Source organism: Symsagittifera roscoffensis, chromosome 2, assembly GCF_963678635.1.
Source record: "Symsagittifera roscoffensis chromosome 2, txSymRosc1.1, whole genome shotgun sequence".
Classification (NCBI taxonomy): Eukaryota; Metazoa; Xenacoelomorpha; order Acoela; family Convolutidae; genus Symsagittifera; species Symsagittifera roscoffensis.
Window position 1 is genome coordinate 54,760,653 of NC_087063.1, and position 26,458 is coordinate 54,787,110.

The 26,458-nt window shown below is 46.3% G+C and overlaps 1 protein-coding gene across 1 annotated transcript in view; it reads right to left on the minus strand.

Moving 5' to 3' along the window:
* LOC134840117 (uncharacterized) overlaps nt 1-26,458 on the minus strand; it is a 77,826-nt gene that overhangs the window by 32,353 nt on the left and 19,015 nt on the right. The window contains exons 3-4 of the mRNA XM_063855808.1: nt 24,542-24,749; nt 24,086-24,280 (exon numbers count right to left, since the gene is read on the minus strand). Of these exons, the coding sequence (XP_063711878.1) occupies nt 24,086-24,280; nt 24,542-24,749 (403 nt within the window). The remainder of the gene's footprint in view (nt 1-24,085; nt 24,281-24,541; nt 24,750-26,458) is intronic.

Below are 26,458 nucleotides of genomic sequence, written 5' to 3' on the forward strand. Positions count from 1 at the left end.
ACTCCATCTCTAGTGAGCGCGATGTGATCAATCATGCGCAGCATGTTCTCGAGATCCAGAAGTCGCAGCTCGCCAGGGTTGTTTCTCACCAGACTACGGATCATTTCGTTCCACCGTGTCACGTTGCCATTCATAAAATCTAAAATCTGCCACTGTGGTGCCCACCATCGGGTTCTGTGGTATCGTGCACAGCACCACCAGACTGGGCCGATACTTCTCCTTCAGTTCGTTCAGGATGCAGACCAATAGAGGCTCCCACTTGCTCTCCGGAGTCACTGGGGCTCTCGAGACGTCGTTGGTTCCCAGCATTATTACCAGCGTATCCAGGTGATCTTCGCTCTGGAATTCTATCATCTTGATGACCTGAGCTACTGAGGCTCCTCCAAAGGACAGAGCGGTAGTCTGACCATAGACGAAGATCTCATTCAGATCCCTCACCAAACTGTCTCCTATTATCAAATGGCGACTCCCTGGGGGAATTACCTGGTCGTTCGTGGCGGGGTTCCAGCTCATGTCATTCATGCAGGCTCGAGGATGCTCGGCTGGCACTTGCGTGAACTGATGACGTGCCATCAGATTCTTCCTAATGTCTACTACGCGAGACTTCTGAAAGACTCCACCAGGCGCTGACCTCGAGGACGCTATCGTGCGGGTTGCTCGCTCCGAGCTATTTGATGAATGATCACGACGTTGGGAAGGAACGATCCTAACCAGTGTCCGCTCAGTGCCTCTGTTGATCTCATCCATTGTGGCTCTGGCCACTTGGTTAAATGATTCCTGGAAATGAGGAGCTTGATAGGTGTCGGAAGGGTCTGTTATCGTGAACCTTTGACTCGAAGCAGACGGTCGTGTCTGCTGAGGAGCCTCGGGCCCCCTTGATGCACGTAAGTCCAGAGCCTCAGGTCCTCTCGATGCGCACAGCTCCTGCGCTGTTGTCCTGGGGCGCGTATCGCTGGATCCTTCCAAGGATTTTATGCTCGCCAGAACTTCCGGTGACACTGGGCTCACCTTTGCCATATACAGCTCCTTCAGGTGCTTTATCTCATCCTCCTTGTAGGCCACCTGCAGATCTTCAAACTTCTTTTTCCATTCGTCCCTCTCTCGAGCTATCGTCCTATACTCCTGAAGTTTGGCACACAGCTCGCTCTGATCTCTCTCCTTCTTCTCCAGTTTCTCAATCGTCTCCGACGTCTGGATCTCTATCTCGCTCACTCTCACTCTCTTCGGGGGAGGAGCAGCTGTCGGAGAGTCGACCGAGTGTGACGGGCCTGGCCCATCACGTTGTCTCTTCGCTCCAATGAGTGGCTGCGCAGGTTGGACGGGTAAGGGCATCTCACCTAGCCGGTGGTCCCTCTGTTCACCCAGTCCTGGCTCATGAGCCAGGTCGTGGCCAGACATTTCTCCACGCCGCCATCTCATCAGTCGGTTTCGACCTCTCTCGGCGGTCCCGGACTCACCGTAGGCCAACATCAACACGACTTCTGTAGGGCGATTCCCTCGACCCTCTCGTCCTAGTGCATTGAGGAGCGCGACCACAAACATCGCCAACCCCGGGTCTTCTCGTGTGAAATCACAATCGATCAGCCGCTGATAGATCTCGTCTAGAGTCGCTCCTAGACTCGCTGAGAGGAATTCCATGAGTTCGTTCGTGTCACCCATTTCTTATCGTCTTGATTCTTGTTGTCGTGTCGTGTAATTTCTTCGTTTGATTCAATGAATTTATAAACAATTTCTGATCAATCAAGATCTAAAAAACAATTTGCGACTTAAAACTATCATTTTTAGATTGAACATCAATCAACTCTTTAAAATTCTTCATTGGAATTCTCTTTTTCAATTCTGATTTAAAATTCTAGCACCAGGGTGGATCGTCCACCTGTATCTGCGTCAGGGTAGCACAAATGAGTGCTGTCACCTCGATGACCTGGAGTACTCCAGGTCCTTTATGACGAAAAACATAAAACATATCATAATAATAACATAACACATAAACGTCACATACCTACACTATCACTTAAACACATAAAACTTAATCCTAATCTAAGCTTAATCCTGATCTCTATCAAGTTGACTTAATAAAAATCACTTACCGCTGAATGCAATTCCTAGCATATACTCAGATAGTATTTTTTATGTAAGTAAACTTCTATGTCAGTTTCTGAAAATATCACATGCACAAGAGCGTACAACTCTCTCGGGTGTAGCTTCCCTCTATTGGGATCATAAACTGGTAACGAGAGAGAGGTCACACCTCTCTCAACCAGGAAATCCCTAAGTCGAGTCAAGGCCAACACCAAGCTCTCCGGATTCACGTGTTGCCTATCAGTAGCTTTCGTAACCAAAAAACACAAATATTTCCCTGGTATCTGTGATGCGACAGGGGGCAACGTTATCATTCCTCCTACACCAGGCCTCTGTTTCCACAAAAACTCGATATTCTTGTACTCTCTTTTAAAGTCAGCTGCTAGTGCTGTTTTGAAGCTTACATCCGCCGTTATCGCTATGGCACATATACGTTCCGTAAGTATGAAATCGCTATCCGTTATAACGATGTTGCTTGAATAATGGTTTGGTAAGTCAAAATAAGATTCAAAAATTCGTCCGAATGGTGGTTTTTTAGCATTTTCGCCTTCCGTTTCCAGTTCTCCGGTTTCTCTTGCCGATTTCAATTTTTTTATTATGAGATTTTTGGTGTGGGTGAGTCTTACCCCCACTCCCCGGACAAAAATATCCATCGACGTCCCCGTCGATCGCCCAAAGTCTAGGAGATCGAGGTTGGATTGTGGAACACGTAGAGGACCATCTGGGGCGACCCAGTTGGACTCGGTATTGTCATGACTGATGTATTTGACGCCGTCTCTATCGAGGTCCTGAATCGTCAGGATCGTCTCTTTTGGATCTGTCGGCAGATCATGGAGCCATTCAAGCACGCGCAAGTTTGTTAGTTCTTGCTCATGAGTCTGTTCCGCTTCTGGTTCGAACTCCACTTCTGGTTCTGATCGATCGTCGATCCAATCTTGATCCATATCGTTCACAAGGTCGATTTCTTCTAGCATCGCCACTTCGTCCAGTCCCACCAGCGAGTCTATGACATCATTCACTACTATCCTGTCTACAACGAAGTCCTCGCCGTACGGATTGTATTTCTTCTGGTTTTTTCCTCTCTTGCTTTGGCGTGTTTCCATAGTGAGAGGAAAGTCAGGCTGTATTCCTTTGTCAATTTCGGTTTGTTCCGGGCAGTCCCAGTCTTCTTCGGCATAAGGTAGAGTTTCATCGTCCACCTCTACTCGCTCGGTCAACTCGAGATCCAGTGGTAGATCGCAATCGTCCACCACCTCATTCCCGTCGTTCTTGTCGCGAGTACCCCTTTCATTCATTTCACAAGCAGGATCCACTATCAAATAGTCTCCCTCTTGCATGTCCGCTGGGATGCACCAATCCTCTGACGAGGCATTGTGTGGTTTAATATTCTCGTAATGAGCTGCTCTTCCCGTGCTCAATCGATAAAAACGACCTCCTTGGTGCACCTCTGTTATCTGAAATGGACCACGCCATTTCTTTAATAATGTCTTGGTTCCTTTTGGTGGAACCACTTCCTGGAACACCCAGACGTAGTCGCCAACTGAGTAGGCTTTCGCATCAGCTCTCCTTTTGTCAAACCTCCTTTTTTGTCTAATTTGCGCCTGTTGCGTATTCCTCCTGCATAAGTCATTGAGATCATGCTGTCTTCTGATAACATCCCGCACGTACGTTTGCGGTGCTGTCCTCTGCCCCTCATATTCAGGGTAGAAAAACGTCAACGGGAGCGCTTTTTTATGACTCGTTAACATCATGTGCGGACTTATTCCCGTGGTGGAATGCTCCGTGATGTTGTAAGCACCCATCACATGCGGCAGGTGCTTGTCCCAGTCATCCATGTAACGCGAGCAATAGACTCTCAGCATGGATACCAGTGTGCGATTTTGCCTCTCGACTAGGCCATTCGTTTGCGGGTGATAAGTGGTCGAGTGGGCCTGCGCTACCTGCGACCTTTTCATCAACTCCTTCGTGAGATCGCCCACTAATGCTTTGCCATTGTCCGATTGGAACGTGATGGGGCAGCCATGCCTCGCTATCCACACATTTATCAAATGATCGCATGTTTCTTCCGCCGATGCTGTCATGCAGGGTGCTGCCTCCGCATACTTCGTAAAATGGTCGATCATTACCAGCACCTGATTATAACCCGTTGCTGTCATACAGATTTTCTGATGATCAATTTGCACCACTTCGTTGAAACCTGACGACTCTATTGACTGTAGGGGGAACCTTAGCTTCCTGGGATCCTTCGCCTGCTGACATGACAGGCATGCTGCGATCCACTTTTCACAAGCCTTCTTCAATCCCGGCCATTCGAATCGTTTCTGTATCCTGTTATACACTTTGTCCACGCCTTGATGGCCCATCTGATCATGTGAGCGAAAGAGCAATTCGGTCTGGTACAACTGTGGTAACACTATTGAATTGTATTTATAGAGGACCTTGTCCTCCTCTTTTCGTTTGCAGGCTACGATTCCGTCCTTGTTCAGGTACAACAAGTCGTTTCGCTTCAGGTAGAATTGCTTCAGGATTTTGTAGCTGTCTTCTTCCAAATCTCCCTTGTCTGGCGCTCCATTCTCAATCCATCTCTTCAGACTGCTCGTCATTCTGTCGTTTCGTTGAGCCCTTAGGAGATCCGACAGCCTGTACCTGGCTTTCAAATACGTCTTCACCAGGTTCATTTGCCAACTCATTATCTCCGGAGCATGAGCATCGTCCATCAACTTGACACACCATATCTTTTTCAAAGGCGTCGCTTCCTGCACAGATGGTTCCAGATTGGTACGGACGACCGTACCATGTGGCAGCAATCTGGTTGGGCGTTTAGAAACTGCTATCAGCTCGAGCTCGTCCGCGGCATTATCTACCACAGTCCCTCTTCATCTGAGGTGTATCTGTCCCTGTCTGGATCCTGATGTGTTTCCCGGTCCAGCCCACGCTGCTTCCAGTCTACCAATAAGGAGTGGATTGCGATTTCTGACATATCGCAATTGGAAGTTGTTTCAGACGTGTTGTCCCAGGACTGGGGTCCCGAGTCAACACTTGAGTCGACTGATTCTCCAACATCATATTCCAAGTTGTTTGAGATGTTTCTCGACTCCCCGGACAAAACTTTGTCCATCGGTCGCTTTGAACCCGACTCCCCGGACAAAATTTTGCCCCTAGGTGGTCTAGTCAACCTCTCCCCGGACAAGTCGTCCTGCACGGGCTCAAAGGTGTCCGACTCCTCAGACGAGTCGTCCTTGACTGGCTCGAAGGTATCAGACTCCCCGGACATTGTCTCGTCCACGGACGAACAATCTGGGCTCGGCTCGTATTCCTCTTTTGCATCCGTGAAGTGCACTCTCCTCGTGAAGCTAGATTTCGACCTGATCCTGACTTCCTCAGTAGTTTGGTTCTGATTCAGTGTTCCATATTCAATGAACGAAGTTCTCAACAAGACTTCCTTCGGCATCGAGCTCACCAGCTGGTTGACAATCGACCTGCAATCCCGTTCAACGCCTTGGCTGCGAATGGACACTGGCCTCTTCTCTGTTCTCTCGGTGACAGTCAACCGATGCATGGTCTCCATCCATTCACGATCATGCCTATCCACTTCCCTGTCCAACAAGTCACGGAGTTTTCCCATGACGTCCGGCGCCACGTTCACCGTCCTGTTCAATAGAGCCATGCTGTTTATACCTAATCTGGTAAGTTCTTGCTGCACCAAGTTAGATCGAACTAGCAGATCCAACGGAACGGGCTCGCCTCTGGCTAAAAGCTTTATCTCCGCGGCCGTCTCCACTGGAAGGTCAGGGTGTCCGGGTATAGGATGCCCTGACTTGTCTTACCACCTAGTAAGTGGCAGTTTGTCGTAGGTTTCTTTGTCCAGAAAGGAAAACCCGCCTTTGATCTCTGATTGGTTAGCCTGTTTATCCTCGAGGCGCTCATAAAATTCTGTCTTTTTACTGAGGCTATCTGCGTTCTGATGCTTGTCACGGGTACGGTGCTCTATGATTATGTGGTATCCATCCAGGCGCACGATCCAACGACCAATATAACTTTGGTCCATCGAATAGGTTTTCAGCCAGGCAAGGGCACGATTATCCACACGTAACTTGAAGGGAGCACTCCCCAAGTAGGCCCTGTATTTTTCCACGAAAGTGATCACCGCAAACATCTCCGCTCTTGGTGCGCCGTACTTCATTTCAGTATCACTCAGGACTTTACTCCCGTAGGCTTTCGGACGAAGAACCGTTCTCCCGTTCCACTCCTGCTCCTGGTGAAGTATGCCCGATATCGCAACCACTGATGCATCCGTGTCCAGCACGAACATCCCCTTCTCTGTCGGCATGCCGAGGACCGGTGCCTCGCAAAATTCACGTTTGATGTTTTCAAATGAAACTTGCGCCTCATCAGTCCAGGTGAACTTTTTGCCCTTGTTTCTCATCAACCTCTGCATGGGGTATATTTTGTCAGCATACCCCTTGATGAACTCTCGATAATAATTAGCGAATCCCAAAAAACTCATCAGCTGTGTGTCTGTCTTAGGTGCCTTCCAGGTCAGCACCGCTTCAACCGCTTCGGGATCTGGTCTCACTCCATGTTTGTCAACCAGGCGGCCCAGATACTTTATGGAATCCCTGAGGATTTCACACTTAGAGGGTTTACATTTCAGACCCGCCTGCTTCATGCAAGAAAACACCTCCTCCAACCTCTCTATGTGGTCTTCCAAGGTTGGTGTTGCAATCACGACATCATCGACATAACACATAATGAGATTCCCGTATTTCTTAGTGACGCTCGTGAGTGCCTGGGCCATCAGTCGCTGGAATGTGGCCGTCGCGTTGCACAATCCGAATGGCATCCTCTTCCACTGGAACAATCCCAGCTCACACGCGAAGCCTGTTTTCGCTCGATCTTGCTTCTGAGTGGCACTTGCCAGAACGCAGAGCCCAAATCCAACGTCGTGAAGAACTTCGCGTCTCCCAGCTTGGATAGGCTCTCATCGATGCGGGGAATCGGGTATGCATCCTTTATAGTCACTGCGTTCAGATAACGGAAATCACAACAAAATCTGAGTTGTCCCCCTTTCTTTTTCGCCATGACCACGCCACAAGCCATGGGGGACTTCGACGGCTCGATCATGTCGTACTCCATTAACATCTCGATTTCCTTCCTACACGCTTCTGACTTGTTTGGGGTCATTCTTCTCGCCCCTTCCCTATGAGGTATCGAGCCCTCTTCTATCTTGATCTCGTGCTCTACAAAATTGCAACAACCTATGTCAGCCTTATGTTTCGAAAAAACGTCTGCGTTCCGATTTAGCACCGCCCTGAGCGAATCTAGTTCCTTGTCTGATATTTTACCCTTCAGATGTTCTATCTCAGGTAGGACAGGTTTATTCACTGCTAACTATGCCTCCGTCGGTCTCTCAGGGAAGTTGGAACAACTAGACAGCCCATCATCCGTTTCCGACTTCATTGAAAACAATTTCCTAGAAGATTTCAATTTATTTACTCTCTTCAATATACATTCTTGGTTCGCATGCAAGGGACATTTAGTTACATCAAACTTCTTCAAGTGCTCCACACTCTGAAATTCTGTGTTCAGAGGCAAAGCATAGCCAAGTTTCTTTCCCCTCTGTATTGTCACTGTTGTTACTTCTGTGTTCAACAACACACTCACACACAGTCCGCTCTGAGTGAGTGAGAAGCTTCTTCCTAAAATAGCCGAGCTTTTACTGTTTGGATTTGGTACCAGACACACCTGTCTGTCATTGCTGAGTTCATTCAAGTTCCTCATCCTAAACGTCGCTACTACGGCTTGGTTTGGTTTTAATCTAACTTTTCGATCCAGAAAAATCGGCACCCCTTAACACCCCTTAATTAAGATCTTATTAAGGGGTCTTTTTTCATACTTTCTCTCAGGATCCTTGATCCTAATGGGTTTCGCTCGCAGGCCCGGCCTCGGCGCTCCGCCCTTGATTGCCATCGAGGTTTTTCTCGCTCCTTAGTTTCATTTCGCTCACTGAAAGATCAGGTTGACCTTTAGTCGATTCGTCTTCAGCAAACGCGTCGGAAGCGCTGCTAAACGAGGTTTGGCTACGCCTAGTTTTAAATTTCCGCGTGCTTCCCTTGCTTAGCTTGGGAATTTTAGTAGTCGATCCTAGCGAGTCCCTGCGCTGCATAGTTTTTAACAAAATGAAAATATTCGTAATTTGATGGCAATGCAAACGTACCACAAACAAGATCTAGTTAAATCACTTAACGCTGCCTACTCGATTCCGTCAGTATCAAAATGTCTCTTAGATCTCTCACGACTAAACTAGTGACTCAGCTAAAGTTACACACAGGGTCTACCCAGTATTGATATAATGCTAACTCAACCTTGTTGTATAGTATAACAGTATCACTAAGTTTCCACAAGATATAATCGACACACAAAACACAATAGATATCCTACAGGTGACAGCGACCTTTTGTCTTTTCTCATACTTTCTCTCAGGATCCTTGATCCTAATCAATCAGTCATTGAGATCGATCGTGACGTCAAAGTTGCGAACGAAATCCCTTCCTAGGATGAACTGGTCGGATTCGTCCAAACTCTCTACTACTAGGAAGCTCATCCAAAGATGTCTTCCTCCGAGCTGCAGTGAAATGATCGGGGTTCGTCCGGTGACATAGATCGCTCCCTGATTGGCAGCTGCCAACCTGATGTTTGTCGGTATGAGATCCGACCTTTCGAAACCCATGTCAGTCCAAGTTTTGACTGGCATGACACTAACCACTGCTCCCGTGTCTAGCAGTCCCTTCACTGAAAGTTGTCTGCCTTGCACGTCCAGAACGTGTGCGGCCAGATCGGCCTCACAACCAATATGCACCGCATCTTGTTCGAGCATCGCGTTGTGTCCGATTCGTCTAACCATCAGCTCCTCTTGACCAATGTATATCCGGCCAATCTGATCGTTCGCATCAGTTATGTGAGCTTTCGTGTAGATATTGATGCCATCTACATTCATCAGGATCGGGTAAGGGCCATGGACATCGATATAATGTCCATCCACTTTCATCAGCCTCGGACCTCCCGTTGTGAGCAGCGCTCGCACTGCCCTGGAGTCCAGTTTGGGATCCTTCTCCTTCAGGTAGTCGGCATAGATGTCCAGGTGGACTAGTGTAATCTCGGATGGCTCACTCAAGTTCTTGACCACCTGGTGCCCTGCGACTGAGATGATGGACATTATTTTGGTCCCCGCCTTCCTCATGCCGAAAGTCTTACCAGATATAACGTTCAGTTTTAGTCCCTGTTTCTCGGGTTCCTCTTTGTCTTCTGCTTTTGTCGTTTTACCCAGGACATTAAGATTTTCCCGAAGATCTGTGCTCTCCAGCTCCGACCTTACCCATTGCTCCACTTCTTTCGTGGCTAGGTCCTGTTTGACATTCTGCAGCGCTGTCCTTGCCGCCAGGCCGTAATCCACCTTGAGTGGGCTAGACGACTCTGCTTCGAGGTTCGAGGCTACCACCTCGTCAGGCCATGTCTTAACCTTCTTGGTCGTGAAGGTGCTCGGTGTCGTCTCCTTTCTCCGAGATTCAGCCTCGTTCATCAGACGTGCTCGACTGGCCTTGACACCTGAAAGCGCCTCTTCGTGGCGGGGATGTTTCGCGTCCGCTACTGCGTCCCAAAATTGAGTACAATCCGACTTGAAGTGTCCCTCCAAATTACAGAAGAAACACCTCGGACCATATTTCATGATGAGCCCTCTGACGTACTCCTCATGATCCTCGTCGGTCGCGTCGGCGTCCTCGAGAAAGTAGCCTATGGCCTTCATGTTCTGTTTGTATGCAGAACACGCAGAAACGTGATGGTCCATCGAACCACAATTCGCACACGACCTCTCTTGTCAATGTCATCGCGAGGTTTGTACCAACTGGAATTCGCACCAGTGTTTGTCCCGCTATAGTTGTCATAATTGCTGTAACGGTTTTGCGCCCTCGGTTTTATGAGTAAATACTCGCGTGACTTCATACGCAAGTCGTCAGGCGTGGGTACCTGGTCAAGCGACAGGGTGAAGTGAGTGGCCAACATCGTCTTCAACTCCTCACTCCTTACTCCATCCATGAACTTCGAAGCAATCGCCAAGTTTCGCTCGGATATTCTCTCATCCGGGTTGCTTCTCCTCCTGAGCAATTCAAGGTCGTCCAAGAATTTATCTATTGATTCTTCATCTCTCTGACGCCTCTTCTCGAACTTCACCATAGCCTGGTGCCCTTGTACTCCAGAGCCGAAACGATTCAGCAGGATGTCGAATATCTTGCGAGCGCTGTCTCTCTCATTGGCTCTTTACGCCATTACACAACTTAATGCAGTACCCTCCAGGTTGCTCGTCAGCGCGCTGCACTCTTGTTTCTTGGAGAGATTCTCTTCCTCAAAGTGTAACTTCATCACCTCTATCCAAGTATCAATGCAGCCGTCTGACTCGTCTTTATATGACTTCGGCTTTTTCAGTGTTCTTCTTGACCTCTCTCCCCTCTCGGTTGACTTCATGAATGTTTCAAGAGATCTGTTCAGAGGCTCAAACATCGAGGCATACATCGTTGTGTCTTGTGAGACTGTAGTCAGATCTGGTACTGAACTGACTTGTGGCACGGTTGGCAATCTTGTCTCCGGGGTGGCATCTGCCTCCGTCGGGACTGGATTCGTCCAGCCAGGCATCTGCGGGGCTGCCCCTGGCCGCTCCTTGTTTCTATGTTCGTAGTTCGTTCTCGAGCCTTGCTGGGCTCTGGCACTGTTGCCCGTACCATCTCCAACATTCGCATGGCGTGAGCGCTCCCTTGAGTTGGAATGCTCCTGCCAACTACTCCCATTCAGGATCGCGTCAAGCTTCCGCATCATCAAGTCAGATTTGGCGTCCAACCTCTTTTCCAGGCCAGTCATCGTTTGGGCGTAGGTATTATCATGATCATTCAATAATCGCTCGATCTCTCTTGTCATCCTAGCCTCTCTTTCCTCTGACTCTTTGTTTGCCTGTGCCAGGCTCTCAGCCAGGCAGTGATCGGTGTTACGAATCAATTGAGCCTGATCAAACCTCGCCTGCGACTTCACGTGCGTTAGCTCATCTTTCAAACTCTCTCGACCATGGTGAGCTCTCTCGTCAACTTGATCTATCCTCTTAGTCATGTCCCGCCTCAATTCATCCAGGCCATTCATCACACCAGCGAACATGTCACTTATGCCACCAGCTGCCCCCAATGGCGGGGTTAGCCCCAGAGAAGACGAGGTCAACTGCGGCTGTAGCCTAGTACTCGATAACGCACCGCCCTTTTGCTTGTGCATTGACGTCATCAGTCTGTCAAACGTTGATGATGCTCCCATCGTTATCCCATCTGACATAGGCCTGGTCGGCGAGGCGGAAGACGCCTCCCTGCTCATGTCGTTCCTTGGGCATGGTGTGAAGTTCACAACCGGATGGGTTATTTCCGGTTGGTCGTAACTAGAGGATAGACCTCCGGCTTGTAGCGACGTCACGCGCTCATCGTACAAAGACTTCCAACTTTTCTTTGCCTTCGAGAACGTCTGCTCTTCACCCGGACTCATACTCGACATCATCGCGTTGTTGCTCTGCTTGGCCAAAGATGAGTGTGTACTTGTCGGATGTGAAGGTTCCTTTCTCCATTTATAGCTCTTAGTCTCTGATTTGGACATTCCGCTGTACAACACTTCCTCCCGAGGTTCGACCTCGGGACGCTCCGAGGTCTCCTCTGTCCTCTCGACTTCCTCCCGTTCGAGGACCTCGTCTGGCTCAAAGTCGGGTCGAATGAGCGTTCGCTCCCCTTCGTCAAAGGGATCCACCAGCGTTTCGCTCGCAGGCCCGGCCTCGGCGCTCCGCCCTTGATTGCCATCGAGGTTTTTCTCGCTCCTTAGTTTCATTTCGCTCACTGAAAGATCAGGTTGACCTTTAGTCGATTCGTCTTCAGCAAACGCGTCGGAAGCGCTGCTAAACGAGGTTTGGCTACGCCTAGTTTTAAATTTCAGCGTGCTTCCCTTGCTTAGCCTGGGAATTTTAGTAGTCGATCCTAGCGAGTCCCTGCGCTGCATAGTTTTTAACAAAATGAAAATATTCGTAATTTGATGGCAATGCAAACGTACCACAAACAAGATCTAGTTAAATCACTTAACGCTGCCTACTCGATTCCGTCAGTATCAAAATGTCTCTTAGATCTCTCACGACTAAACTAGTGACTCAGCTAAAGTTACACACAGGGTCTACCCAGTATTGATATAATGCTAACTCAACCTTGTTGTATAGTATAACAGTATCACTAAGTTTCCACAAGTTATAATCGACACACAAAACACAATAGATATCCTACAGGTGACAGCGACCTTTTGTCTTTTCTCATACTTTCTCTCAGGATCCTTGATCCTAATCAATCCGTCATTGAGATCGATCGTGACGTCAAAGTTGCGAACGAAATCCCTTCCTAGGATGAACTGGTCGGATTCGTCCAAATTCTCTACTACTAGGAAGCTCATCCAAAGATGTCTTCCTCCGAGCTGCAGTGAAATGATCGGGGTTCGTCCGGTGACATAGATCGCTCCCTGATTGGCAGCTGCCAACCTGATGTTTGTCGGTATGAGATCCGACCTTTCGAAACCCATGTCAGTCCAAGTTTTGACTGGCATGACACTAACCACTGCTCCCGTGTCTAGCAGTCCCTTTACTGAAAGTTGTCTGCCTTGCACGTCCAGAACGTGTGCGGCCAGATCGGCCTCACAACCAATATGCACCGCATCTTGTTCGAGCATCGCGTTGTGTCCGATTCGTCTAACCTTAAGCTCCTCTTGACCAATGTATATCCGGCCAATCTGATCGTTCGCATCAGTTATGTGAGCTTTCGTGTAGATATTGATGCCATCTACATTCATCAGGATCGGGTAAGGGCCATGGACATCGATATAATGTCCGTCCACTTTCATCAGCCTCAGACCTCCCGTTGTGAGCAGCGCTCGCACTGCCCTGGAGTCCAGTTTGGGATCCTTCTCCTTCAGGTAGTCGGCATAGATGTCCAGGTGGACTAGTGTAATCTCGGATGGCTCACTCAAGTTCTTGACCACCTGGTGCCCTGCGACTGAGATGATGGACATTATTTTTGTCCCCGCCTTCGTCATGCCGAAAGTCTTACCAGATATAACGTTCAGTTTTAGTCCCTGTTTCTCGGGTTCCTCTTTGTCTTCTGCTTTTGTCGTTTTACCCAGGACATTAAGATTTTCCCGAAGATCTGTGCTCTCCAGCTCCGACCTTACCCATTGCTCCACTTCTTTCGTGGCTAGGTCCTGTTTGACATTCTGCAGCGCTGTCCTTGCCGCCAGGCCGTAATCCACCTTGAGTGGGCTAGACGACTCTGCTTCGAGGTTCGAGGCTACCACCTCGTCAGGCCATGTCTTAACCTTCTTGGTCGTGAAGGTGCTCGGTGTCGTCTCCTTTCTCCGAGATTCAGCCTCGTTCATCAGACGTGCTCGACTGGCCTTGACACCTGAAAGCGCCTCTTCGTGGCGGGGATGTTTCGCGTCCGCTACTGCGTCCCAAAATTGAGTACAATCCGACTTGAAGTGTCCCTCCAAACTACAGAAGAAACACCTCGGACCATATTTCATGATGAGCCCTCTGACGTACTCCTCATGATCCTCGTCGGTCGCGTCGGCGTCCTCGAGAAAGTAGCCTATGGCCTTCATGTTCTGTTTGTATGCAGAACACGCAGAAACGTGATGGTCCATCGAACCACAATTCGCACACGACCTCTCTTGTCAATGTCATCGCGCAGCAATCGCCAAGTTTCGCTCGGAGAACGTCTGCTCTTCACCCGGACTCATACTCGACATAATCGCGTTGTTGCTCTGCTTGGCCAAAGATGAGTGTGTACTTGTCGGATGTGAAGGTTCCTTTCTCCATTTATAGCTCTTAGTCTCTGATTTGGACATTCCGCTGTACAACACTTCCTCCCGAGGTTCGAATTCGGGACGCTCCGAGGTCTCCTCTGTCCTCTCGACTTCCTCCCGTTCGAGGACCTCGTCTGGCTCAAAGTCGGGTCGAATGAGCGTTCGCTCCCCTTCGTCAAGGGGATCCACCAGCGTTTCGCTCGCAGGCCCGGCCTCGGCGCTCCGCCCTTGATTGCCATCGAGGTTTTTCTCGCTCCTTAGTTTCATTTCGCTCACTGAAAGATCAGGTTGACCTTTAGTCGATTCGTCTTCAGCAAACGCGTCGGAAGCGCTGCTAAACGAGGTTTGGCTACGCCTAGTTTTAAATTTCCGCGTGCTTCCCTTGCTTAGCCTGGGAATTTTAGTAGTAGATCCTAGCGAGTCCCTGTGCTGCATAGTTTTTAACAAAATGAAAATATTCGTAATTTGATGGCAATGCAAACGTACCACAAACAAGATCTAGTTAAATCACTTAACGCTGCCTACTCGATTCCGTCAGTATCAAAATGTCTCTTAGATCTCTCACGACTAAACTAGTGACTCAGCTAAAGTTACACACAGGGTCTACCCAGTATTGATATAAAGCTAACTCAACCTTGTTGTATAGTATAACAGTATCACTAAGTTTCCACAAGATATAATCGACACACAAAACACAATAGATATCCTACAGGTGACAGCGACCTTTTGTCTTTTCTCATACTTTCTCTCAGGATCCTTGATCCTAATCAATCCGTCATTGAGATCGATCGTGACGTCAAAGTTGCGAACGAAATCCCTTCCTAGGATGAACTGGTCGGATTCGTCCAAATTCTCTACTACTAGGAAGCTCATCCAAAGATGTCTTCCTCCGAGCTGCAGTGAAATGATCGGGGTTCGTCCGGTGACATAGATCGCTCCCTGATTGGCAGCTGCCAACCTGATGTTTGTCGGTATGAGATCCGACCTTTCGAAACCCATGTCAGTCCAAGTTTTGACTGGCATGACACTAACCACTGCTCCCGTGTCTAGCAGTCCCTTTACTGAAAGTTGTCTGCCTTGCACGTCCAGAACGTGTGCGGCCAGATCGGCCTCACAACCAATATGCACCGCATCTTGTTCGAGCATCGCGTTGTGTCCGATTCGTCTAACCTTAAGCTCCTCTTGACCAATGTATATCCGGCCAATCTGATCGTTCGCATCAGATATTGATGCCATCTACATTCATCAGGATCGGGTAAGGGCCATGGACATCGATATAATGTCCGTCCACTTTCATCAGCCTCGGACCTCCCGTTGTGAGCAGCGCTCGCACTGCCCTGGAGTCCAGTTTGGGATCCTTCTCCTTCAGGTAGTCGGCATAGATGTCCAGGTGGACTAGTGTAATCTCGGATGGCTCACTCAAGTTCTTGACCACCTGGTGCCCTGCGACTGAGATGATGGACATTATTTTGGTCCCCGCCTTCGTCATGCCGAAAGTCTTACCAGATATAACGTTCAGTTTTAGTCCCTGTTTCTCGGGTTCCTCTTTGTCTTCTGCTTTTGTCGTTTTACCCAGGACATTAAGATTTTCCCGAAGATCTGTGCTCTCCAGCTCCGACCTTACCCATTGCTCCACTTCTTTCGTGGCTAGGTCCTGTTTGACATTCTGCAGGGCTGTCCTTGCCGCCAGGCCGTAATCCACCTTGAGTGGGCTAGACGACTCTGCTTCGAGGTTCGAGGCTACCACCTCGTCAGGCCATGTCTTAACCTTCTTGGTCGTGAAGGTGCTCGGTGTCGTCTCCTTTCTCCGAGATTCAGCCTCGTTCATCAGACGTGCTCGACTGGCCTTGACACCCGAAAGCGCCTCTTCGTGGCGGGGATGTTTCGCGTCCGCTACTGCGTCCCAAAATTGAGTACAAATTACAGAAGTGTCCCTCCAAATTACAGAAGAAACAACTCGGACCATATTTCATGATGAGCCCTCTGACGTACTCCTCATGATCCTCGTCGGTCGCGTCGGCGTCCTCGAGAAAGTAGCCTATGGCCTTCATGTTCTGTTTGTATGCAGAACACGCAGAAACGTGATGGTCCATCGAACCACAATTCGCACACGACCTCCTCTTGTCAATGTCATCGCGAGGTTTGTACCAACTGGAATTCGCACCAGTGTTTGTCCCGCTATAGTTGCCATAATTGCTGTAACGGTTTTGCGCCCTCGGTTTTATGAGTAAATACTCGCGTGACTTCATACGCAAGTCGTCAGGCGTGGGTACCTGGTCAAGCGACAGGGTGAAGTGAGTGGCCAACATCGTCTTCAACTCCTCACTCCTTACTCCATCCATGAACTTCGAAGCAATCGCCAAGTTTCGCTCGGATATTCTCTCATCCGGGTTCCTTCTCCTCCTGAGCAATTCAAGGTCGTCCAAGAATTTATCTATTGATTCTTCATCTCTCTGACGCCTCTTCTCGAACTTCACCATAGCCTGGTGCCCTTGTACTCCAGAGCCGAAACGATTCAACAAGATGTCGAATATCTTGCGAGCGCTGTCTCTCTCATTGGCTCTTTTCGCCATTACACAACTTAATGCAGTACCCTCCAGGTTGCTCGTCAGCGCGCTGCACTCTTGTTTCTTGGAGAGATTCTCTTCCTCAAAGTGTAACTTCATCACCTCTATCCAAGTATCAATGCAGCCGTCTGACTCGTCTTTATATGACTTCGGCTTTTTCAGTGTTCTTCTTGACCTCTCTCCTCTCTCGGTTGACTTCGAGAGCTTGGTGATGAATGTTTCAAGAGATCTGTTCAGAGGCTCAAACATCGAGGCATACATCGTTGTGTCTTGTGAGACTGTAGTCAGATCTGGTACTGAACTGACTTGTGGCACGGTTGGCAATCTTGTCTCCGGGGTGGCATCTGCCTCCGGCGGGACTGGATTCGTCCAGCCAGGCCTCTGCGGGGCTGCCCCTGGCCGCTCCTTGTTTCTATGTTCGTGGTTCGTTCTCGAGCCTTGCTGGGCTCTGGCACTGTTGCCCGTACCATCTCCAACATTCGCATGGCGTGAGCGCTCCCTTGAGTTGGAATGCTCCTGCCAACTACTCCCATTCAGGATCGCGTCAAGCTTCCGCATCATCAAGTCAGATTTGGCGTCCAACCTCTTTTCCAGGCCAGTCATCGTTTGGGCGTAGGTATTATCATGATCATTCAATAATCGCTCGATCTCTCTTGTCATCCTAGCCTCTCTTTCCTCTGACTCTTTGTTTGCCTGTGCCAGGCTCTCAGCCAGGCATTGATCGGTGTTACGAATCAATTGAGCCTGATCAAACCTCGCCTGCGACTTCACGTGCGTTAGCTCATCTTTCAAACTCTCTCGACCATGGTGAGCTCTCTCGTCAACTTGATCTATCCTCTTAGTCATGTCCCGCCTCAATTCATCCAGGCCATTCATCACACCAGCGAACATGTCACTTATGTCACCAGCTGCCCCCAATGGCGGGGTTAGCCCCAGAGAAGACGAGGTCAACTGCGGCTGTAGCCTAGTACTCGATGACGCACCGCCCTTTTGCTTGTGCATTGACGTCATCAGTCTGTCAAACGTTGATGATGCTCCCATCGTTATCCCATCTGACATAGGCCTGGTCGGCAAGGGAGAAGACGCCTCCCTGCTCATGTCGTTCCTTGGGCATGGTGTGAAGTTCACATCCGGATGGGTTATTTCCGGTTGGTCGTAACTAGAGGATAGACCTCCGGCTTGTAGCGACGTCACGCGCTCATCGTACAAAGATTTCCAACTTTTCTTTGCCTTCGAGAACGTCTGCTCTTCACCCGGACTCTCAACGTCTGCTCTTGGCCAAAGATGAGTGTGTACTTGTCGGATGTGAAGGTTCCTTTCTCCATTTATAGCTCTTAGTCTCTGATTTGGACATTCCGCTGTACAACACTTCCTCCCGAGGTTCGACCTCGGGACGCTCCGAGGTCTCCTCTGTCCTCTCGACTTCCTCCCGTTCGAGGACCTCGTCTGGCTCAAAGTCGGGTCGAATGAGCGTTCGCTCCCCTTCGTCAAAGGGATCCACCAGCGTTTCGCTCGCAGGCCCGGCCTCGGCGCTCCGCCCTTGATTGCCATCGAGGTTTTTCTCGCTCCTTAGTTTCATTTCGCTCACTGAAAGATCAGGTTGACCTTTAGTCGATTCGTCTTCAGCAAACGCGTCGGAAGCGTTGCTAAACGAGGTTTGGCTACGCCTAGTTTTAAATTTCCGCGTGCTTCCCTTGCTTAGCCTGGGAATTTTAGTAGTCGATCCTAGCGAGTCCCTGCGCTGCATAGTTTTTAACAAAATGAAAATATTCGTAATTTGATGGCAATGCAAACGTACCACAAACAAGATCTAGTTAAATCACTTAACGCTGCCTACTCGATTCCGTCAGTATCAAAATGTCTCTTAGATCTCTCACGACTAAACTAGTGACTCAGCTAAAGTTACACACAGGGTCTACCCAGTATTGATATAATGCTAACTCAACCTTGTTGTATAGTATAACAGTATCACTAAGTTTCCACTAGATATAATCGACACACAAAACACAATAGATAATCAGATAAGAATATCCTACAGGTGACAGCGACCTTTTGTCAGTATCAATTTATCGCCACACAATTTATCAAGTCACTGCTTTGTTAAAATTAAACAATCTTTGATAAAAAGCAGTGATGACTCAGAAACAGATCAATAAAACTTAGTCTTAAAGAAAAAGACTTCCCTCAATCGGAACGATCCGAAAGAACAAAGCCCAGGACACAGTCTTCTCAAGTGGGTGTGTATTTGCCTAATACACCCACCGAGGTCTTCTTTTAGGTGCCCTGCGATTGCCCGAGCTGTCCTATTAAGTAGTTCAAGGCAACCTCTGATCGAAAATTCCTAAAGTCTATGAAAAAGCTCTCCCACACTCGGACTGCTCCAAGTGCACGAGAGTAGGGAACAATTTTTCTTCTCAAGTGGGTGTGTATTTGCCTAATACACCCACCGAGGTCTTCCTTTACTTTGTTCCCGGATTGCCCGAACTTTCCTATTAAGTAGCTCAAGGCAACCACACAACCAAAATCACAATCAAAAAAATTTTTTTTTTGTTCGGGTACTTCTGATACACCCAATGTAGAATCCAAAGTTGATCACGAATTTCCGGGTCAGAATGGGTTCTTATGACCCTGATAAGCACGCCTAATACCCTAATATGATCCTAATTAAATGGCTATTTTCCGTTTCCCAAATCGCCACAGAAGGTTTACTCAAGTCTCTAACAAGGAAGATCGTTAGAAGGCTTAAGACACTCCGGAGGGTTACCTCGGAGGGCAGCTTGATCACCCAAGTTACTTCGGAGGGTAGCTTAATCACCCAAGTTACTTCGGAGGGTCCCCCTAAATTTACTAAGGAGGGTCAAAAAGATGCTTAATATGCTCCGGAGGGTTACTTCGGAGGGTACCTCCAAAATTTTCAAATTTTTTGATCTCGCTTAGAAGGTTCTCCCACTAGCTTCAAAAAGCGTCAAAACAAGCTAGGAGCTCTAAGGGGAGCTGTTTTAACTTCTTTGGGTGATCTCGTGGAAATTTTCCACTAAGGAGGGTTGCTAAGGGGTTTAGCTGACTCCGGAGGGTCACTTCGGAGGGTTCCCCCAAAATCAAGAAAAAGGGTTATATCACCGCAACAAAGTCTCCAAAATCGGTCTACCTGACTTAAAACTAGGTTGGCTGACTCGGTCAACCTCCCCAGTTGAATAAAAAGATGTTTTGATAAAATTTTCTGCCGCTCGGAGGGTTACCTGTAATTTGGACCCTCCGAACCAACAAATTCTAAATTTTTTTTTCCGAGATTGTCAATCCCAAAAACGGTTGCGATTCGGAAAAGTGGTCAAAAACGTTGACTTATGGTACCAAAATTATCCCGATCGGATAACTAGTCTTTGAGAAATCGCCAAAAACGCGTTCGTCAAAATGGCCTTTTTCACCACCTGTATAGGATCTGAAAGACTTTTTTCGCAATTCCGGTCGAAAGTGCCTAAAAATACTTGAAATGAGCGTAGTAGCCCTGTACGGCACTGGAATAATGCAAAAAACCGGACCAAAATTGGTTTAGAGACAAAAATTTGACCAAAAACTATCAAATTTGGACCCTCAGATTCCTTCCTTTTCCAAACCTTAAGTCGTTAGCTCTATCCACGGAGCTACTCGGAGGGTTACCCAAAAATTTCTCCAGTAACCGAGCACGTTATGCTAGCACGCTCCTAACGCAAAAAATTTTATTGCTCTAACTCTAAAAACTCAAAAACTCGATCCCCAAAACAGATTGACAAAATACAGAAAATTATCAAAATTTTGATCGAAAAATTTCCGTTTTTCTAACTTCTACTGAGTCTTTGCTCACGCGGTTTCTTTAGTGAAGGGGATCGAACTACGTAGCTACTCTCTATACAAATGCTTTTTGCCTATCGGAAAAGCTCGTATATCCGAAAATTTGGGGGTCTACAGTTTGATCGAAAATCGATGATTTTCGACAGAATTGGGTGTTTTTTTTTTGGTCTAATTTAGGAGATAAGTAATATGTAATAAGGATAATAACCTATTAGTAGTCGTTAATGAACAGTACTATACCCTCCTTTGCACCAAAATACCCGAATTAAGACCCTTAACTCGGAAATTTGTAATCGATGGAGGGTACAATCGGACCGCGCCAATCGTGCCCCCCACCACTTAAGTTTTAACGAAATAGTACCCGAACGATACTAAAATTGCTTCAACGATACCCAACAGTCGTTGCGGATGTTGTCCTTGATGTCCCTGTTGAGCGTGGAACACGTTGATCAGCTTGCCACTCTACCCTCCGGCCACCGGCAAAATCACCATTAACGTGCTTAAACACTCAAATTACACTCGAGGGAGGGTATCCAACCCTTCACCAAAACACACAATCTTTCTATCAGAAACGATAAAAATCAATCTGAAACAACAACAAATAGGAAAGTCAGATCACATCTCGTCCGGAAATAACATATAAACTGTCACTTTACATTTTTTTACTGTTTTTGGTCTTTCTTGGATTTTTTTTTTACTGTTTTTTGTACTTTTTTGTTTTTAAATAAAATTATTTTTGGCTTTTTCTTGGTTATACACTATTTTTGTTTGGTTTTACACTTTTTCTTTAATTGTTTTTGGTCCTGGGGCCTCAGGACAAGCGGGCTCTAGATTTCCCACCTAACCCTCCGGCCCCCGGAATTTTCGGTGTTAACTAAGTTAAAAAGCTAAATTGTACTAGACGGAGGGTACGCACCTTCCCCCTAGTACAACAACGGTCATTAAGGCCTCTAACTCGGGCATACGCCCGGAGCGGAGGGTACGTCGCTGAAACGCTTGCTGATCATGATGGTTTCATGCCTTTAACAGGCCCACCCAGGAGTGCCATAAAAACGTCTATGTAACATTCGCCCAAATACTACACAGCGACGGAGCGTAGAAAAAGTACCTATTAACGACTGGCAGGCGTCAGTTACCTTAATCCTACTCGTTTTTCACCGTCTCGACCTTGCCAGTTGATTTTCTGGTCTGTCTAGGGCTAAGTAAAAAGTTACTATTTTTAGGCCATCAGTCAAACGACTTTTGATCAGCTTTCGTTTACATGCGAACACAACCACATAGCTGAGTCTCGGATCCTCAGACTACGTGATTGTCATTAAAAACACGGCTCGAACAACCTATTTTAACATATTTTTGTGTGACAGTTTTATATTAAATCCATTGGAGATGGATTGACCCTTTCCTTTTTCTAGCTACTCATATTCTGAAATATCAAACAATAACGGTGTTAATTAAGAGATCTATGACATTCCAGTAGCTATAAAGTTAGTTTATACAGTCCCTTCACATAAACAGTCTTTTGGGGGACCAAGCTTCCGCTTCCGTAATATTCCTGAGATAACACTCTTATCTCTTATAATTCGTGTCCCGGGAGGGTTCCGTGGTGTATTTCTTCCCCCACTGAAGCCTCCTTCTCCACCAATATCTGTTGACAAGTGTCTTATCGTGCGTTGTTGCCACGATAAGAGGCTTCGTATTTTCCGTCTCTGGTACGACTGTTTTTCACAATCTCTGTCGTTTTTTTTTATTCTCGTCACTTTTTCAGTCAAAATGGCCGTTTTTCGTATTTCTGAGAAATATTCTTCTTCCAATCGAAATTTTAAAAATAAAAATTCTAGAACATTCCGACCCTCCTTCCAAGCACTTTTTTGCTGTTAAGGCCTTTTCTCTCTGATTCGTGCTTCGTCGGAAGGTTGCACTGTGTCAGTCTGGCAGAATGGCACAAATACTTTTCGTGCGTCACCAACACGCTCCACGCATCTAAGTTTCCAATAAAATTTCTCATCTATTCCCGAACTTCTAGCTATCAGAGTAACGTAATTTGCCTAATAGGCATCAAATTGAGCAAAAAAGCTATCTCCAGGGAGCTAAGTAAAAGTTCCGTTCATTCATTTTTTAAAGGAGACCTACTTCACATGCCACGCTACTATTTCTGCAAATTATTTTCCTATAGTCCGATTTATTATCTTCTAATAGATCAATCGTTAAGCTAAGCTCAACTCAATGTTTACCGAGTCCATTTTAATTACTTTAAGGTTACACTGTAAAAACTATATCCCTTTCATCTTCTGTCTCAGTTCCCAATAGATAAGTTTCCTTAAATTTTTTAGTAAAGTGACCGATTCTAATTTCCAAATAGATGGGGCTGCGAAATACGCCACTTTCCAGGGTAAACCTCGGGATCTTCTATGCAATGTTGTTCAAAAACGCCTATAGGTCGCTTAAAATTCACCCTGGGCTCACCCGGACCCGGAGTCACTCACCAGGAGTCAAACGTCCACATTCGGGTTTATAATCTCAAGGGGCTCCTACATGCCAAGTTGCATCCATATCCCATTAATACTTCCCAAGTGACCCCATTTCTATCCGGAAAAAGGCACTTAACACAGGGAGGAGACACCGGAAGAATTTTACTGGAACGGGATCTTTTCATCGGGGTTCTCATCTAGTGTCTTTTTTGCAATAAAATCATTATGCCCTCGCTCATTATTTTGCGTGAACTGTCCCTTTCCCTGTCTAAGGGGTGTTTTTACCCAGTGTTGAAAACTTTCGTCTCAATCATTGGCATTGGTTATAACAATGACATACAAAGAATCGTGTTCTTATCTATCATATTCCAACGTTTTGGCTTCCTGCGTTCAGTGGTTGACAAAAAACGACTTCCAGAAGTCAGGGATGAGAAAAATTTACTTAGGGTTTTTGTCAGCGCTGTATATCTGTAACTTCTGATCTCTGGGTCTTCTAAGGTTGCATCTGTTTAATAATAGAGTACTAAAAATGGTCGGACTTAAATTTTGTTCACTGTTTTGGCGAGGGACACGGAAAGTTTTTTTCCTAATTTATGGGCAACAGGGATTTTTCGAGATCTCAGGAAGTTGCTATCTCCAAGTGGACCGACTTCCTGCAGGCTAACTATTCAGCTTATGCAAGATGATGATGACATCAAATCATGACATCTTATGAAAAATGATGACTTCTGTGGGTGCCTAGTCTTGGGGGTGCTTAGACTTTTTATAGCTATCTTAATACATAGGCAATTGGTGATTTTGCGAGATCTCGGGAAATTGTTACGAGCTAGCGGACCGATTTCTTGCAGGTCTTTATTTGTGCTATGCAGGGGCCTATGAGGGTCGAGGAATTTGCTTCATGTATATAAAGATTTAAATTTCGGTTTTTGTAAAGATTCGATAATGAAGTTCAAACCTGAATTTTGTCTAATTTTTGATTGTCCTGATTCGTTCATCTTAGGCTACAAAGCACTCGACTGGGGCATTAAACTATGGTAGCGCAAAACCATTTATAAACGAAAGGTGATGATGATGTCCACGACGACTTTGCAATTAGTCGAGTTTGCAGTAGATTTTCCAATTCTACACATCGCATTGGAAAATTCTATGCAACAAACGTTCAAAACGCATCTTTAAACGAGTTTTCGAAACAGTTTTTAAAAAATGTACAAGGAAAAGAAATCATACCTTCTTCAGTCCAATCGTGGAATAGCCAGACTGATTTATGCTCTGTGGGGGTGACAGTCAAGACAGGAGTGAGTGAGAAGTGGTCACACCCACTGTAGCCCATGAAGACCATGGGCGTGGTCTTGATGTAGTGCTCCACAGCTCCCCTGCACTCCTTGGTCAATCCCAAGCCCACTTGGTCCAGACACACTCTCACTGTGATTTGGCATCATTTCCGGTTATTTCTCGTCACTTTCGAATATATTAATCAAACTTAACCAAACAAATGAACCATTACAGACAGCAAAACCAACAGAAAGATTTCTAGAGCGCTCCCGTTTCGTAATTCCCGTTTAAATGTTCATTTTGAAATTGAGTTTGTTAATTTGAAAGATTATTCATTTTATTGCAATTACAAAAAGTGATTGGAACTTGAACTACCTCCAACAGCGGGAAGAAATAAACGGAAATAAATTCCTGATTTGTAGCGTCTTTCGGGGTCTTCGTATTGGGTATCGATTGTTCCGTGGGGTTTTACTACAGTTGCACATTTTGGAGTTCCGGACACCTCGAGTTCCTCAGCGAGAGCGACGAAGTCTTCGTGGTCCACTATGACTCGTGGTTTCTCACCTGTCAAATCTTCGTATGCTTTTTCTATGAGGATGTCGAGGTTGGTTGTGATCACCTGAACAGTTTATAATACTTTTTCAAAAACAAATTTGGTTAACCAGCCAGAAGCCTAACCCGGAGTTTAACTACTTAAGGTTAATCAAGCTATGGCTCTCTTAGAAGCGCTCTTCTTGTAAATTGCAGCGCATGTTCGATTTGAACCCGCAATCATATGATTACTGGGCAGCATCACTACCGATGCACCACAACGCCATTTTAAAAAAGAGTATGTCGTTAAATTATTCGAGAGCTACCCGAGCTATCTTTCGACAATTAAAGTAAAAAAAAATGGAGCTCTGAGGACTAAAAATTACGGTCGAAAAATTGTATTAAGTTCATTACAAAGTCGAAACATATTCAGTAAGAGCCCAGTCGAATTATATTTCGAGGTCACTTATTCCACAGTCGATAAAGTCGGGAATTTCGAGGTATACCAAATTTTGATAGTGGATATCTGATTTAGGTCCAGTACAGTCGAGAACATTTTTTCTTTTACGAAAGTAGAAAAAAATACCAATATATAGTTGACCAAGCATACCAAAATCAATCCAAAAGCTACTTCGAAAATAGAACAAAAAAATGAGAAAAAAAACCGCCAATGACAAAGAGAAATGAATCGTTCTTTGAAAAGTTCAATGTTTCTTGATAATTTCAATTTTGTAATAAATTGAGTTATGACTGGTTTGTATAACTCATAGAGTAATTTCGGATAGGGTACACCGTCTGCTCGTCACGCTATCTTATTTTCGGCCGGATAGATTCGTGCAACTTCTTAGTCTAATACCGATCCTAATCTTACTCTTATACTATCTAGTCTCAGGTTGTTTAACTAGTCTCTGCTAGGCTCAATAGATCTAGGGTATACTGGTTTATTGCGGCTGCTGAAGTGCTCGGGAGAGTCCAACTAATTTCTAAGTTAAATTCAAATCTCTCTGGTGCTGAAATTACAAGTAACTTCAGCACTTACAAATAAGTGGGTTGTTAGTTAGATGGATCATGATTGGTTAATATTAAATACTTTACATTGGTAAAATATCTAATTTATCCAATCATAAAATGTAGTTTAGATCAGGTTCCACCCATCCGGGTTTTACAGAGTTTTTTAGAATAGTTCTTCTGCAATTCGAAGGATGGATGAAGGACGTTGGTTTTCGGCGAACATCATTTTCTTCCGTTTCCTCTTTTGTTAGGGAAGTTCCAGGAAGTTGGAGTTAGAGACATAAGACGTTGTGTCTTCTAGTGACAACGACTACGTCTTTGCAACAAACTCAAATCTGATTTCAGAATGGTTTGCTATGTCAGGTTTTTCTGTTCTGCGTGGAGAACTTCTTTTGTGTATGATCTAGTTTGGGAATGGCGTGGAGATTGTGCGTGGAGGGGATGCCTGGTTACTCGGATCTGTACGTATACTTGAACATCGAGGTGGTCATTGGTCTAGTTCAATGAAGTCCTTTTCTGCGAGGTCAAGTCGTACTCTAAATCCTTTGAGTTGTGATTGTGAGCGGCATATCGATTGTAGTTGGTCATTCTCTCTCGAGTGTAGTGGGGTCGTCTTGTCTTTTGATGTTCGTCCTTGGTGTTGTATTCTGATCTATATATTGCATCATGTGATTTTACATTTTATAAAACTTTTATTAGTTTAATATTTTTTAATAATGATTTTAGTTAGTTGTTTTCACAAAAGCTTTTTGTTTTAGTTCGGTTATTTTGAAGAGTTACTCACAC